Source organism: Nipponia nippon, unplaced genomic scaffold (genome assembly GCF_047370975.1).
Source record: "Nipponia nippon isolate SJK-2023a ecotype South Korea unplaced genomic scaffold, ASM4737097v1 scaffold_12, whole genome shotgun sequence".
Taxonomy (NCBI): Eukaryota; Metazoa; Chordata; class Aves; order Pelecaniformes; family Threskiornithidae; genus Nipponia; species Nipponia nippon.
This window is the reverse complement of record NW_028262313.1, coordinates 13362031-13378249: the sequence shown is the minus strand read 5'-3', so window position 1 is coordinate 13378249 and position 16219 is coordinate 13362031. Positions and strand designations below refer to the sequence as shown.

General features: G+C 47.4%; 1 protein-coding gene across 5 annotated transcripts in view; it reads right to left on the bottom strand.

The window, feature by feature from the left end:
• The window catches only part of ZMYM3 (zinc finger MYM-type containing 3), a 33450-nt gene that overhangs the window by 14642 nt on the left and 2589 nt on the right, over positions 1 to 16219 (bottom strand). For all 5 annotated transcript variants that reach the window (XR_015702658.1, XM_087748845.1, XM_087748848.1 and 2 more), the window contains exons 2-9: positions 7734 to 8630; positions 6973 to 7016; positions 6504 to 6576; positions 5400 to 5691; positions 4780 to 4957; positions 4131 to 4343; positions 3380 to 3530; positions 2699 to 2814 (exon numbers count right to left, since the gene is read on the bottom strand). Coding sequence is in view for 4 of the 5 variants with exons in the window: in XM_087748845.1 (XP_087604971.1) it covers positions 2699 to 2814; positions 3380 to 3530; positions 4131 to 4343; positions 4780 to 4957; positions 5400 to 5691; positions 6504 to 6576; positions 6973 to 7016; positions 7734 to 8616 (1950 nt within the window). In the remaining variant the exon portion in view is untranslated. The remainder of the gene's footprint in view (positions 1 to 2698; positions 2815 to 3379; positions 3531 to 4130; positions 4344 to 4779; positions 4958 to 5399; positions 5692 to 6503; positions 6577 to 6972; positions 7017 to 7733; positions 8631 to 16219) is intronic.

Below are 16219 nucleotides of genomic sequence, written 5' to 3'. Positions count from 1 at the left end.
CATCCCCACACTACTTGAGCAAGGCTGATACAGGATCTTGCATTGAACTGTGTTTAAGCACAGGTTAGGAGGAACCAGTCTTGTCAAGTAATCCAGTTGCTTTGCTTTCTATGACTGCCCTGACCTCAGCATGAGTTAACACTTCACCAGTTTTTGTTTCATCTGCAAAATTTTATCATGCTTACTTTGACTTTATTGCCAGATGACTGATGAAGATGTTGACTCCTTGGGCTTAATACTGATCCCCAAGAAGCCATCTTGAAACACTCTTTTCAGTGTTTTTTCTTTGACAAGTGTGTTCCGAGATCTGCCAGCAAGACAGTTCCTAACCCAGGTTATGCATGGGTTTACTCATACGTTACAATGCTGATTTTACATGGCAATAATCCAAGTTAGGTGAATTAGGTGAAGTCCCTGGTGACTGGAAAAAGGGAAACATTGCACCCATTTTTAAAAAGGGTAGAAAGGAGGACCCTGGGAACTACTGACCTGTCAGCCTCACCTCTGTGCCTGGGAAGATCATGGAACAGATCCTCCTGGAAGCTATGGTAAGGCACACGGAGGACAGGGAGGTAATTCAAGGCAGCGAGCATGGCTTCACCAAGGGCAAGTCTTGCCTGACCAACCTAATGGCCTTCTATGATGGAGTGACTACATCAGTGGACAAGGGAAGAGCTATGGATGTCATCTATCTGGACTTCTGTAAGGCCTTTGACATGGTCCCCCACAACATCCTTCTCTCTAAATTGGAGAGGTACGGATTTGATGGATGGACTGTTCAGTGGATGAATTGGTTGGATGGTCACATCCAGAGGGTAGTGGTCAATAGCTCAATGTCCAGATGGAGATCAGTGATGAGTGGTGTCCCTCAGGGGTCCATATTGGGATCAGTACCATTTAATATCTTCATCAATGACATAATGGGATCGAGTACACCCTCAGCAAATTTGCAGATGACACCAAGCTGAGTGGTGTGGCTGACACGTCTGAGGGACAGGGTGTCATCCAGAGGGACCTGGACAAGCTCAAGAAGTGGATCCCTGTGAACCTTATAAAGTTCAATAGGCGAAGTGCAAGGTGCTGCACCTGGATCAGGGCAACCCTCATTATCAACACAGGCTGGAAGATGAAGGGATTGCAGCCCTGCAGAGAAGGACTTGGGGGTACTGGTGGATGAAAAGCTGGACATGAGCTGGCAATGTATGCTCGCAGCCCAGAAAGCCAACCGTATCCTGGGCTGCTCAAAAAGAAGTGTGGCCAGCAGGTTGAGGGAGGTGATTCTGCCCCTCTACTCCACTCTGGTGAGCCACTACCTGGAGTCCTGAATCCAGCTCTGGGCCCCCCAGCATAAGAAGGATGTGGACCTGTTGGAGCGGGTTCAGAGGAGGGCCACGAAGATGATCAGAGCGGTGGAACACCTCCCCTATGAAGAAAGGCTGAGAGGGTTGGGGTTGCTCAGCCTAGAGAAGAGAAGGCTCCAGCGAGACCTTATTGCAGCCTTTCAATACTTAAAGAAAGATAGGGACAAACTTTTTAGCAGGGCCTGTTGCAATACAACAGGGGGTAATGGTTTTAAACTAGAAGAGGATTGATTCAGACCAGATATAAGGAAGAAATTTTTTACAATGAGGGTGGTGAAACACTGGAACAGGTTCCCCAGAGAGGTGGTAGATGCCTCATCCCTGGAAACATTCAAGGTCAGGTTGGATGGGGCTCTGAGCAACCTGATCTAGTTGAAGATGTCCCTGCTCATTGCAGGGGGGTGTTGGACTAGATGACCTTTAAAGGTCCCTTCCAACCCAATCTATTCTACAATTCTATGATTCAAGTCTTAATGAAGTCTACAACTGTAAAAACTCTACAGCTACCCTACCAACACCATTTGTGATGTCAGCAAAGGATTACATCAAGGATTAATTAAAAACAAAACAAAAAAACCCCAAAAACAACACCCAAAAAACCCTCAACATAAAAACCACAAGAAAACAAACCCCAAACCCAAATGCTGCAACTGCCAGTAACTAACTCTCTACCTTTAGATTCTCTAAGTTTTCTCAGTTGCCCAAGGCATGTCCTGGCCTAAGTCTCCCAGGTCTTCCTGGTTGTTGCTTTGTTCTCTGACAACGGTACAAAAGTAATATTCTTCCAGTTGCCTTGGAATACCACAAACATTTCACATATGCTGAAACTTAACATCAGAAGATTAAAAACCACCAGTCAAGCCTTTGAGGATTATTAAACATGAGGTACCCAGGCCTGCTGGTTGTAAATTTTTAGACAACATATCCTAGAAGACTTATGTTCCTTGGTGACACCTGGCTCAGAGAGCAGCTCTGCTCCTTTCCACCCCACTAGCAGGTGCCCACTGTGCTTTGCTAGCTTACTTGTGCTTTTGCTCGTGTCCTTGTAAGGCCACTACATCCCAAACCACTCATGCAGTACAGCTCTGCATTGCACTCCCGCTGGGCATAACCTGATAGACAGGAGTGAATTACAGCCCATCTTATCCCAAAGGATGAAGGGGGAGATAGGGTCAAGACCGAGTTATTGGCAACTACAGTCACTGCAACTCTTGTGCTCCAGCAGAGACTTTCTTATGGACCCTCCCTGAGGAGCTTGAGGAAGGTGGAGCCTCTGCTAAGTGTGAAAGGAAGCATGAGCTCTACAGCCCAGCCCAGCATGAAGGGTATTTCAGTACCTGGAATTTGGTCCAGCAGCTGGGGCTGCAGAACTGGTAGACAACCCGGTCTGTCTTGTTGTAATAGCAGGGTTCAGATAAACTCTTTCTGCAGAAGCTGCAGGGTCTAGGGGGACCTGATGAAACAGATAGGAATTGGTGAGGGCAGCAGCACAGGATGTGGGACTGGATTCTGAGGATGGCATGCAAGCTACTCACTCATCCTCAGTCTGTCAAGCTATAATCAAAAAGCAAGGGACAAGAACACCAGGGAACTAAGAGCACCAGGTTCTGCCAGGACAGAAATGTTAAACATGGATGGAGAGCAGAGTGGTTCAAGGAAGTGACCCTGGCTCTACAGGAATTTGGACAAAACAGGCAGCAATACTTGCACCAGAGACCATACCCGTTCCTGGACACCCTGGTACTCTGTGTAATGGAAAGGGCAATGCCAGCACAGTATGGCACTACAACTGCTTCCTGCATTCTCAAGAACAGCAATGTACACTACCCCTCAGTATTAAGATGTCTACATGCTGTGAGGGTTCCTCCCTCTCCAAATCTCCTTCCACTTGTCTCACTGGACTCCTCCCCAGGCAACCAACATGCCTTCTTTTCAGTCTCATCCACAAGCAATAAATAGTACCAAGGAAGAAGTTAGAGTGGAGAGTTGACTGATTCCTTTTATGTAGGTGCTCTTACCAACCAAGCCTGACTGCTTCACTTTGTGGGAGGTAGTGCAGCAAATGGAGCAGAACAAGCCCATCTTGCCACTGCGATCCACGTTGGGCAGCATGTCGAAGTTCTTGCACAATGTCTTGCACCACATGCATGGGTAGACCCGAGTGTTCTTCTGCAAACACAGAGCAGAACAGAGCTGCCAGGGAGACCATCACAGCCAGCGAGGTCCAACCCTCATATCCCACCCCACTGCTGTATACACCACAGGGCAGCTCTCCTGCAGGGAACACCTGATGCCAGAGCCAGGTTGATAGTCTGCAGGTTCAGGTGGTGGTAGCAAAAAAACCTGCCTTCAGCACCTCACCTTCTCATTTCAAGGCTACCCTGGCAGGAATACAGAGCTTGGCAATCCCATCAACACAGTTAAATGAAGCCTGCTCAGGCCACAGAGGAACATACCCAGCCAAGCTTTGGGGGGACATCCAAAAGAAGCCAGCCCATGCTAACTGCATATACCAGTGTTGCTGCACATTCCAGCTTATGGAGTGCCTGACCCGTAATTGGGTCCAAGATGGGCCCCATGCAGAATAAATAAATTCTGTTTGCCTGCTTCAAAGTTTCTCCACAGCAATCTCTTAAATGTTTTGTCAGCAACAAAAGGACAAGGGGATTCGAGTCACCTGCTATTGCATAAAGTGCCCTGTGCCACACCAAGCAAAGGAGCTGTGTGCCCACGGAGACCCCCCCATGCCAGGCAGCTGACTCCACACACCTTCTTGTAACTGTTGAGACAGGCAGAGTTGCAGAAGCGTTTTTGCTGGCCTTCGTGGAAAAGGTACTCCAGAGGCAAGCCCTTGTTGTAGATGTAAAGTCCACAGTTGTCACAGCAGTTGGTTTTCAGCCCCTTGGTGGCCCGGAACTTGGTGAAGCAGGCGTCACTGCAGATGCGGTGAACCACACTCCCATTGCTGACCTCATGCTGGATCTGCAGAGACATCATTGCTGTCACTCCCCCAAACCACCATGTGCCTCCTTCTGATGCGCGTGGGCCACTACTACCACAGCCCCTGGAATAACAAGCTGTTATGCTAAAACTCAGGCAAGTGCCATACTGGAAGCTGGTGTGGACTCAGGCTGGCCTCCCTCACCAAAAGTCAGTGGAGCAATTGGGAGAGTAGAGTGGTGGGAAGCAATGAGCTTCAGGGTGGGGAGAAGCAGAAGCCTTATTTCTTCTGCTGGAGTAAGGGCTGGTTCACAGTAACAAGGAAGGACCTGGGAGCGAGCCGAAGCCAGCTCAGGGGCTGAGGCTTCACACCATGGGAGAACCTGGCAAATGCCCTGTGATGGTCCCAGGCAGGGCCAAGTGCTGCAGGTCACAAGCACCTCATCCAGGACATGGGAAGGACAAGGGATTTGTTTACCTCGCCAGGTCTGTGGCAGACGCTGCAGCGGCTGGTGTCCGAGGCATCTGCGGACTGAGGTGCTGGTCTGTGCTGCTGGGCCTCATAGAGGGAGAGGCAGACAGAGGTGCAGAACTCATGGAAAGAGCCACCTGAACCTATCTGGGCAACCACAGAGTCCTTGGTGTTCCAGATCTCCCTGGGGATCAGGAGGGGATGTGTTAGTGCAGGGACACACCAGTCCTGCCATGAACAGACAGGATGGCACACTGCAATGCACAGGACTTTCTGGTGTCCCAAAAGGGTGGCAAGAACCGTCTCACAGCAGCTTCTGTCCTGGCCCAGAGGGGTGGTGCCTGAAGACTGAGCATGCAGGAGGTTGTTCTGAGAGGAGGCTGGGATATGGGGCATTAAGCCTGGGGACAGGCAGGGAAAGGCAGTAATGTGAAGGGGGTGTAGGGAACATGGGATATGCGGTGTGTGAAGGAAGATATGGGGCAGCAGCTGGCAGCGGGCAGAAATGACGTGGGTGAATGGGAAGCATGAGGGTCACAGGGATGGGGACTGGCAGGTAGGGTTGTAGGGCAGGTGAATGGGGTCACAAGCGCGGGAGCATTGAGGAAAGGGGAATGAACACACACTTTTTACAGAAGGTGCATATCTTCTTGCCAGGTGGTTTTTTTGAGAAGGTGGTGAGACAGGAGCTGGAGCAGAAGAGCTGAGGGAGCCCTTTACGCTGGTAGGCAGTTTGGCCCTTCTGCAGTGGGGTCCTGCAGTTGGCACAAGTCATCTTGGTGACAGTAGAGCGGGCAGCTCGCTGAGCCATCTGAGTGCGTAAAGACATGCGAGTTGAGCGTCGGGTACGAAAAGGAACAAAATCCTCATCATTGGGATCATCCACCATTGCATCAGAGTCTTCATCAGAGACTGGAACTGCAAAGCAGCAGAGAAAGATGCACAGAAATCCCTCATTAGGAACTGAAACAGAAACCCCTGCCCTGAGACACATGCTGGGGCTTTATGGGGTCACCTTTCTGGAGTCCCTCTACATGCTTTGTACCTGTCTGGGTGGAATGATAAAGGGACCCTTAAAAGATATTCTCGTGGAATTGGATATGAGTCAGGAGGTCTTTAAGCAAACTGGGCTTAAGTACAATTCCTCTCTAGAAAGTCACAGTTTGCCAAGGTTGAGCAGAAGCCCAAACTGTGAACATTTATAGCAGAAAACCCTCCAAGAACAGGTAGACCTTAAAGGGAACAAGCTGGATCACCAGCCTCCAGCACAGGCAGGCAATGAAGGAGCAACACACAAATACTAGGGAATGGCAGGCTGACACTCAATGTCTCAAAGAACAGAGACTTCACGTACTTCTGCAGGAAAATCCCCAAAATGCAACCTTCCTTCAGACAGCCTGCTGCCATAGAGACAAAGGAAGAAAAGTCCTGGCTGAGGAGATGGAAGATGGATTTCCTGGGAACAACCCCGGAGTCTCATCCTATTACTTGGTGCTTGGTGTCCACGCACCATGGTAAAAATACTACAACCCTCCCTTCAACCTAAGTGCCCTGAGAAAGCAAGGCAAGTACCCCAGGATGAAGACTCACGGGGTGAAGGGACCTGTCCTGGGTAAGAGGAAAGCCTGCACAGAAGCTCCAGGGTTCCCACCGTACTCACACCTACCCACAACAGGCCTGGGCCCTGCCCTCTGGCTGAAAACAGGTATTGGCCAGCCCTAGTTACTCACTGCTCTCAGAGGAGTTCACGGTTTCAGGCCTGGCAGTTTCTGTTCTTCTGGCTCGTTCACTTCTTTTCTGCTCCTAGAAGACATTCAGAAAATACTTAGGCTAACCATCTGCTAGGACAACCATGGATAAATATCCCAGATCATGGTGGAGTTCCAACTTCTGGGATTTGCTTTCCCAATAACTAGGCTGAAAATGGATAAACCTCCATGGATACCTGACCAGAGCTGGCAAAACGGGGGAGAAGGGGAAGGAGGTTTATGAGAATGACATTCCAGCTGGGGGTAGCAGGGACACACTGAAGCCACATGACAGCACAGTGGCAGTGCACAGGGGTGACTCCGTCACAGGAGACATGCAAACTCCTTCCCAGAGGGGTGACAAGACAGCCAGTGTCCCTCACAGAGTTTGACAACAGCCAGCCACCCTCTATGCTCCTGTAGCATACGTACTTGACTGCATTGTCCTCACCTTCTCAGTTGGCAGCTCACTTCCCTTCCCAGACAGGCCTTCTCCTGGAACAGAAGCACAGAAGAACAGAAGAAGCTTGCATCTAACATCTTGCTTTTCTCCAACAGAAGAGAACAGCTGTTCTTCAAATGCAGCCACCCGTTGGGTCAGTCTGCACATGAAGCCTCAGACAGTCCTGGCTAACAAGCACAGTTCTGGTGGTGATCAGACACAGGAAAGCTCCTAAACCCACCACCTGTAGTTAGAGATCCAAACACGCAGCTTGGGAGGACTCCTGTAAGGGAGACCTCCCTGCATGGGGGAGGCATGCTGGGCAGTTGCCTCCAACTGCTTTTGACTGAGACTGAGCATGTCCTGAGGATGGCCAGCCTGGGCAGAGGGACTTTGCCTATTGGAAACACCTTCTTCTGGTGATCCTCAGTTCCAGCAAAGACACTAGTGCTGAAGAGTGTGAGCTAAGCTGATGCACAGCCGCAGCTTTATCAGGGAAGCTCCTAGGTGACATGAGCATTGAAAATCAAAGTTAAAGCTATGAAAGCCAGAGCAAGAGCTTGTGTGCACCAAGGGAGCAACTTCCAGAGCATTATTCCCTGTAGGCAAGACACTTTCCCCAAATCTAGCCCATCAGTGGCATTGACAATTTCCATAGCAGAGGACAATGGGAAAAGCTGGAGTGCAGAACAGACTCCAGCTTCAGCAATGTGCAGCAGAATAACCTCCTGAGCAAAAGCAAGCCAAGCTCTGCAGAGATAACAACCTACCTGCTGGTGGTGAGGCTTCCTGTGCTTTCAGTACACTACTTTCTTTAAGCGAGTTGTTCCCACTATCATCCCCTTCCTCTGCCTGGTTTTCCTCCGTGGGCTCAGGAGGCAAGGCTGCAGCACTGTTGTCCAGGCTCAGTTCCACCTCTGCTTCCCCTGCCACCCCTTCCCTCTGCATGGGTGAGCTTTTCCTTGGTGCCTTCAACCTCGTCTTCTTTGTCTGTCTAAGATTGAGCTGTGGGGGGGCCATTGGTGGACTTGAGGATTGTGCTGTGATTTCTTCTGTGGCTGGGGCACTGCTGAGGTCCCCGGAGTCAGGAATGGGCTGCCGGGGCGATTCAGGGGCATTGTCATCAGACAGTGCAGACATAGCAGCAGTACCATCTTCCTTTAGGTCCCCAGAATCGTTTTTTGGTGCATCTTCCCCTTCTTTCCATGATTCTGGAATAAGGGCTTCTCTAGAGAGGGCAGAGGAGTCTGCTGGTGCATCCTCCACATCCTGGGAAGGATGTGCCTTATATAGCCCATCCAGACCCTCCGATTTATCTAGCTCCATCAAGTCAGCAGTTTTATCCAAGTCATCTAAGACATCAGGTTTCTCCAGCATATCCAAGACACTAGGTTTATCTAGAACGAGGTCATTTGATTTGTTTAGTTCAGACAGGCTGTCTGCTTTCACTAGAAGGTCCAAGTCCCCATCTGCAGTCATCTGCTTGGATTGATCCCAGTCAGGGGGCTGAAGAACTGAAACTTCTTGGGTAGAAGCTGTTTGGGAGCCCAGGAGATCTTCCCCAAACTCCATGTCAGCAGGGAGATCACCAATGAGTGGTTTGTCAGGCAAGGACAGGGGGTCCAAAGATCCCGAAAATTCACTGGAATCCATTTAGAAGATGGCAACTGGAAATGAGAGAGACTTGCAAGTTAAATGAAAAGTAGTCTGACACAGCACATTAATTGTCCACTCTTCTGAAGTAAAACAAGGCTGGAGTAAAACAAGGCCCAGTAATACTGCTAGCCATAACCAGGATACCAGCAGGTCAATGGCATCTACTCATGAGGTTACAAAACTCTAAAGCCAAACAGCAGCAGTGGGATGCAGCGGTTCGGTATAGAAGACCTTTGGGAACTCTACAGCCTCCACACACCTCACCACAGCATGGCAGACTTGCTGATGCTAAATGACACAGTGAGGTATCAGAAACAACTTGAGTACCAATCCAGGAGGCTTCACACAGCTGTTCTGTGCTATGTAATATCCCCTTCCCTGCCTTCTCTGTCTCATCAGACCCAAATAATTTGGTCTGTCCTTTCTCCTGACCTGTTCTCATGGAACTAACACATCTTTTATTTTTTAAATATCTTTTCTCTTAAAACCAGAGGCAGAAAGAACTCCTTTACAGCTCTGTAGCTTGTGCCTTGAACAAGATACAGGATGACATGATGCATGAATTTTGTCAGAGGACAGATATAAACCATGTTATAGTAAAACTACAGCTACAGCATAGCCCCAGAACTATGTGGGCTCATATTCAGACACAGAACAATTGGAAAAGTTTAAGTTAGAACTAGGAGGAATTCTGGAGAGTGGCAAGAAGAAAGGTGGTAAAGCCAATGATGTTAAAAGCAGTCATAAGAGCAAGTAGCAAAGTAGACACGAGTGTGCAATGCAGAGTCAGGAAAAAAGACCGATGTGACTTTGCACAGACAGCGCGCTCGCACAGGAAGATGCGATACTGACTGCTAACATCAGAGGGACAAAGTTACAGCCCAGCTCCTCATGGTCAGCATGATTATCATAAGACAGAAAGGGCAAGACTTTGAGATGAAGCAAGTAAGCATTTATATCATTATTGGCTAAAAATGAATTATACCCCCACAAAGAGATAATGGTTGAAAAACCTGAAGAGGGAAAGGGAGAAGGAGGTGGAGTCTACAAGTGGTGAGGCAGAGTAAGACTTGAAGTAGCATCACATCCCCAGAACAGGCTGTAAGTAGACACTACAAGGAAGGCACTAGAATCAAAAGATGTGGCACCAACCTTTCTCCCTCCCATTAGAGTCATTCTAATTCTAAATTTGGTACTGTTTTAAGCCCTGAAGCAGAAGATTCAGTATTCCTACCTATTGGGGCTTACTATGGGCATAAGTCATCTACATCAATGAAGGAGGACACTCAAAATAATTGCACTGGTGATGGCTAATTAACTCTTTCTTTATATCCTTCCCTCTGAAAGGATAACCAAGTCTCACTCACAAATGGTTTACTCGGAACTAAACAGGATATATTTGGACAGAGAATGTACCCAACTTCTGAAACTTATTTAAGCAGGAGTTTAGGGAACCATACCCTACAGCTGGAGTTCAAAGTCATTGCTTCCTTATTTTATCTAAAAACACAGTGACATTTTCTGTTTCATAGTGGCAGACAAGCACTGTTCCCACAATCACAAGCAGAAACTACAGAAGATGTAATCTTCAGAGATGCTCAGCAAGTTTTGCCACTAAAGACTTTGGTGGTTCCGTTCACTTTCTTTAGTTACGGAGGAGACAAAGCTTCTAGAATGAGCCAATTCCAGAGCAATACAGGATCTAATACGTGTTTGAGAGTGTCTGACACAAAAAAGAACAAAGTGAAGTAGAAATAAAGACATCTGAAAGAAAGGTCCTAAGGATTTGAAGCAGGTGAGAAGCCTCCCAAGATGATAAACACATTTTTTCTACTGCTCGGAATACAAACAATGCCTCCTTCTCAAAGATGTCCCCCACTCAGATTTCCAGACAGACAGCAGACCCTACAACAATAAGCAGCAGAAAGGTCAAGCCACCCAGATGAATAAGGGAAGTTTATTTATAGGTATACTTAACAGGACTAACATACTCCTCAAATTCACCTTCAGACCCTTTGCACGAGTCTGCAATGAACCACAGAGGTGATACTCCTACAGTATTTGCCACTTTCAGCTGGCCTAGTCTTTGCTTGCTAGAAACAGACCCTGGGAACAATTTTGGAGCATAAGAAATCCATTTGGGCATTCCCTCCCAGAGGATAATGCAAGCAACAATTAATCTATGAACTTGCCATGCTACACGTGCTCTACACATCTATTGACCAAAAGCATCTGGTTTCAATAGCGTATACCTTAACACTGCTTTCAAGCTTTGGGCGCAAGAGCATTACAATGCAAGACAAGACTCTGACAAACTTAATGGCGACAATACCAACCAACAAAACAGTCTTAAATAGAACAAGTATTCTGCAGATTAAATCAACCCCAAACTATAGGTATGTGGTTGGGACAGATACACAGACCTTTCTGCAGACCTGAGAGTCCACAGTAAGACCGCTCACTTGCACGTTCTGGTTGGAAGCACAGCGCTTGACCTGTGTGTTCAAGGTTCTGTCTGCTTTCATCAGCTCTGCCTGAAACCCCTGGCAGAAGAGCTCACGTTCTGGCGAATGACCTAAAACAACTTCTTACCATGTGCAAAGCTAAGGAGTGCTGCAGTCAGTCAAATGAAAGGACCATGCATTCGAATATCCTGCTCCTATTCACACCAAGAACAGATACCTGGGGAGAGTATAAGAAACGTAACTAACAGGACATTCTTCTTCAGCACATCCTCCAATCAAGCAGCGATCAGCTGCTGAAGAACTGCTTGGCTTGAGTTGCACTGAGACTGTCACTCTTAAGAGTCTGTACTGGGCAAATCCTCTATGAATCTGCCTAATCCCCATTTGAACCAATTTATACTTTGGGCCTCCCAAAATTCCAGTGGCAATACGTTCTGCAGCCTAACATTTAGTTTTTAAAATTATTTTCCTTTTGTTTATTTTAAACCTGCTGCAGCAGAGCTCCGTGACAAGGCAATACAGAGCAGGTGAGTACTGACTTTTGATGTATTTATAAGAATCTGGAAAAGCTGATGGAGTTAGAGTTGAGGCTGGACCCAAGGAAGTGATGCTGACAAGCAGTCTGAGTGGAAAAGCAAGGAATGTCCCTGCCCATCACTGCAATTCTCTTTCCCTGACAATGAAGTCTTTACAGTGGCTTTCAACCACCAGCTGATGAGGATGAAGAGGGCAGCCCTCAGAATAGGAGAGAATGATGCTTTCCAGCTCCGTTGGTTGCTCTGAAGCCAAACTCAACCTGAGGAAATTAGAGCTGCCCAGCTGCAGCAGGGTAAGAAACGCTACTTCTGTTTGCCCCAGGGATTCAGATTCATCTGGGCTTTCTGCTGAGCTTCACAGTGAGTTAAGCTGCCAACTGAATGTGCACTTTACCTCTGGTAAAGTCTCTTCTCACTTTCTCCAACAGAAGAAAAATAGCTTATTGTTTCTGGCAGATGCTGAAATGATCCACCAGAAGTCATCATCTTTTTTATTTCAGGACCATCTAATGCACAGCTCAGTCACTGGGCTCTGGTCACTGATCTGCTTGAAATCTTCATCTCTTCCAGCCACATACCTGGCAGTGAGGAGAGTATGCTGGAACACAACTCAAAGAGGAGGCAGTGTGCTGAAATGCTGCACGTTACAGTGGATACAACTGCTTTATTGGATATTTGAGAACTCCTTACTTAGGACTCAGCACCATCTTCTCCGGAGTATTCAGTAACAGATATTCCTGGGAAGATCAATTTCAAGGAGCGAAGTCCCCTGCCCAACAGTCTGAAGCAGAGTGCTTCTCAAGTAGCATGCAAGAGTTTCCAAAGAAGTGATGGGACAGCTGAGGGTCCTCCCCGAGTGCACAGGAATGGCACAGAATGCAACGCTGACTGCCAAATCCAACACGTGTGACTACCAGACCTGATCTTCCCTTTCTGCCAAAGAGGGGGCACCTGGATCTCCTCTCAGGCCTGGAAGCTCAGAGTGAGACACCTCTGCCAGGACACTCAAATACACCAGGTGACTACCTGGGACTTCATCTAGCTTATTAAAGACATCAGTGGTGCTGTAACTGCACAGATCTGCCACATCTCAATGTCCTCAGATAACTATTAGCAGGGGAATATGTGGCCTACCTACAAAAATGAGGCACTATCATCAAATATTTAATTAAAATCAGATACTAAGAAAAAAATACTGTTGCTACTCCCTCATGATGAAGTGAATACCTCAGAAGTCTCTACTGCACTGCCCATGAAAGAGCACGGCCACGCAGTTACTGCTTTCCTCTAGCAAAGGAACAGCAACTGCTTGGGTACCTGTCCCAGACTTTTGTTCATGGATATGGATTCAGATTTTCAAGACTTTTGAAGGCTGATGGATTTATCTTTTTCGCTATTAGAGATCATTTGAAATATGAAAAGCAGTAACTAATAACTACAAAAATTAAGACACTTAAATCAACATTCCAGCTAATTCCTACCTATGAGTTCTGTAAGACCTGAGCAGAGCTCTGGAAGAAGGTCCTATTTTTTGTGCCAAATTTTAGAATAAACAGTAACACCCAACCTAGTATTTCTCGACAAAAACAACAGTGGTCGATACACAGTTCTGTCAATAAAACATTAATAAGATAATGTCCGACCAGCATGGTTTCAGTCAACAAATCTTCATTAACGATATTATACCTCGAGTGACAAATACGGCAAAAGGTAACTACATTGCTGTGACTTATCTAAGTTTATCTGGGCAGCTGATAGCTTTCCAGATTCAAGCACTGCAAACATTTATTACGGATTGGTTAACTCATTTTAAAGCAAATTAATTTATGAAGAATCACCAGTAAACTAAGCACACTGCTAAGGACCAGGTTTCAGTCCAGTCAGAATTCTCCAGAATGGAGCAGAATGGATTTCGTTATTCACTAGTGTTCTTGGAGAGGCAGCTCTCTGAGTCCCACCTGGCAGCCCAAACTCAGTCTTCAAAGAGCACAAAGCCCATCGGTGACATTCAGTACAGCGCTGCTTGCACACAGTACCACATTAGACCATTACTGTCTCATTCTTGGCTAGTGTCTACACTTGATGACAGATACTGAAAGAGCTGAGATGTTTCAAATAAAAATAAATATCTGACACAGTAACGCAAGAACCCCACTGCTTTAAGAATCAACCATGGTTCAGAAAACACCCGCCAGCGATAAACCTATTTTGTTCATTGAAAAGAAATGGGGAGACATGACCCATCCTCAAAAAACCACAAGGTAAAATCTACAGCAGAGGACTCTTCAGAGATACAGACAAATGCACATGAGGACTCAAAAAGCTGGAAGTCAAAAGTTGGACAAACTCAGAAACAGCTATTTCCAGATTAACACTATAGATTACCTAAACAACTGACCCAGGGTTACCCTCTGTGACTTGGAGGTTTTACAACAGCATTCAGTGACTCTCTCCAAGTCAGCTACAGCTACCGCAGATGTCACTGGTCAAGTTCTTCAGCTTGTGCTTTGCAGGCAGGGCTCAGTGAACAGTTGTCTCTTCTCATCTCCAAATGTATTATTGGTTCTCTCAATTAGAGTGCAAACAGCAGTAGCTATCACCACATCCCCTTCAATCCAGTCTTCATGTGTGACTAGAACTGTCTACACAACAGGAACTGGTAGATGGGGAAAAGAAGGTCCTTCCTAGAACACCACCAGCAGCCTCAAGACTCCAGCAATGGTTTTCTAACCAAGGTCCCAAAGCCAGCAGGTACCAAGACCACCGCTAGATTTTTCTACAGCAGGAGCACCAGCTTAGGGTGCAGACCTCAAACTTAGTATAGCAGTCACCCAGGATCAAGAGAGCCTGAACCCTCCAACACAGAGCAGACGGTGCTGCAAAACAGCACCATGAGTTTCCTGTTAATTCCTCAAAGGCAGGAACAACCAAACTAGATTTTGAGCTTGCATTCCAGAAACTTCATCTCAGCTTCAAGAGAGTGCAAGAGGAAGGACAAATTTCAGAAACCTTCTTACAGAATTGTTTGGAATTAGGTTTACCAGGAGACTCCCTGCAACACTTCAAAGGTATTTGACAACTTTCCTCAGATCTCAGCATTATTTGCTGCCAACACCTCTGTACTAGTAGCAAACTCTAGAACAACCAACAGGAGCATGCTCATCCATCCAGAACACCATCCTGGCAGCAGTCTGAAACTGCTTGGATACTCTCACATCTTTTCCTAAGACCAGGATGCCCCCCAAGCACAAAGTGTCAAGGCTTTGCAACAGAGAAAGGAGCACCAACTCTAGGTACGCTCTAACACAACTTGCTTTGTTTACATGAGTTAAGACAGAGGTCTTAGCAGCAATGCCTGGTGTCTGGAGAGCAATTCAGCTTCCAGAACCAACTCCACTTGGAGATCAAGTCAGAGAGAAAACTCTCCTGCTGCTTGTACAGCTTTGTGTCTATAGCATGAACAAGCAACATTTCTTCCAAGGCTCACCACTCGCCACATGACATCTGCCAAAATAGCATTATACACAGGGGAAAGGGGTGGGTGGAAGGAAAAAGCTTTGGGAGTACTATCTGAAGCACAACAAAAAAGCATGGAGGTGCATGGCATGCTCGAGCAGCATGTGTTGAAACTGCCCTAATGATATTAAGACACTGATTAAAAGACAAGAAATAGACAGTAGACCTGGAAGTGGTCAAAAAAAGATGGCCCCCAGGTCTCTACCTGTTGAACAAATGCTGCAGGAGGGTGTCGGATCACCTAACACAAAGTCCTGGACACCTCCCACAAGCAGGCACTGCCAGCTGGAGAGGAAAGCTGCAGGCACAGCAGGGGACTCTCCAGAGGAGAGTGCCACAGCCTGGGAATGGGCCATGGACTCCCCGGCCCTGGAGGTCCTCAAAACTCAACTGGACAAAGCCCTGAACAACACACTCTCAAGTCAGCTCTGCTGTGAGCAGGAGGTCAATTGGACTAGAGACCTCCAAAGGTCCCTTCCAACCTAAATCTGTCTCTGGTTCTTTGAATAAACCTCACTACACAGGGAAGAGAGAGAAGACAAGAGGGCAGAGCCTCAAGGAGGATGTGCCTATGAGGGCAAAAGTGGCCTTACAGAGCCAAAATACCAGAAGCTCAAGGTGAGCTGCCTCTTTGGCCTCGCTGACAGTCCCAGATCGCCCTGCAAGGTGCCTGCCGCCAGGTCCCTGAAAAGGCACTGGGACGCTTCACCTCATGTGCAGCTGTACAAACTGGCCCCAGGTAACACGGTGCTGAACAGACCAACGTCTCACCCAGCCTAGTGACTGACTCCTTTCTCTTTACACTGCCGAGGGCTGAGCCAGCAGAGCAGGCTTACAGGAAGCAGCCAGAAGACACCACCAGAGCCCACGGCCAGCAGGACTGGTGAAGATGGTCTCAAGCACTGCCCTTTCCTGACCTGTGCTGCCAGCAGAGGAAGAAGTTAATGCTTAAAACGCTCTACTGAGATTAAAAGACAATTCCAGTGAAATTCTGCTAGCACAGTCTTCACTAAGCTAATGAATTCATTGTCACAGCTGTAGCCTATTCCATACTTCCCTTGGATTGCTTTCACCATAACCCTT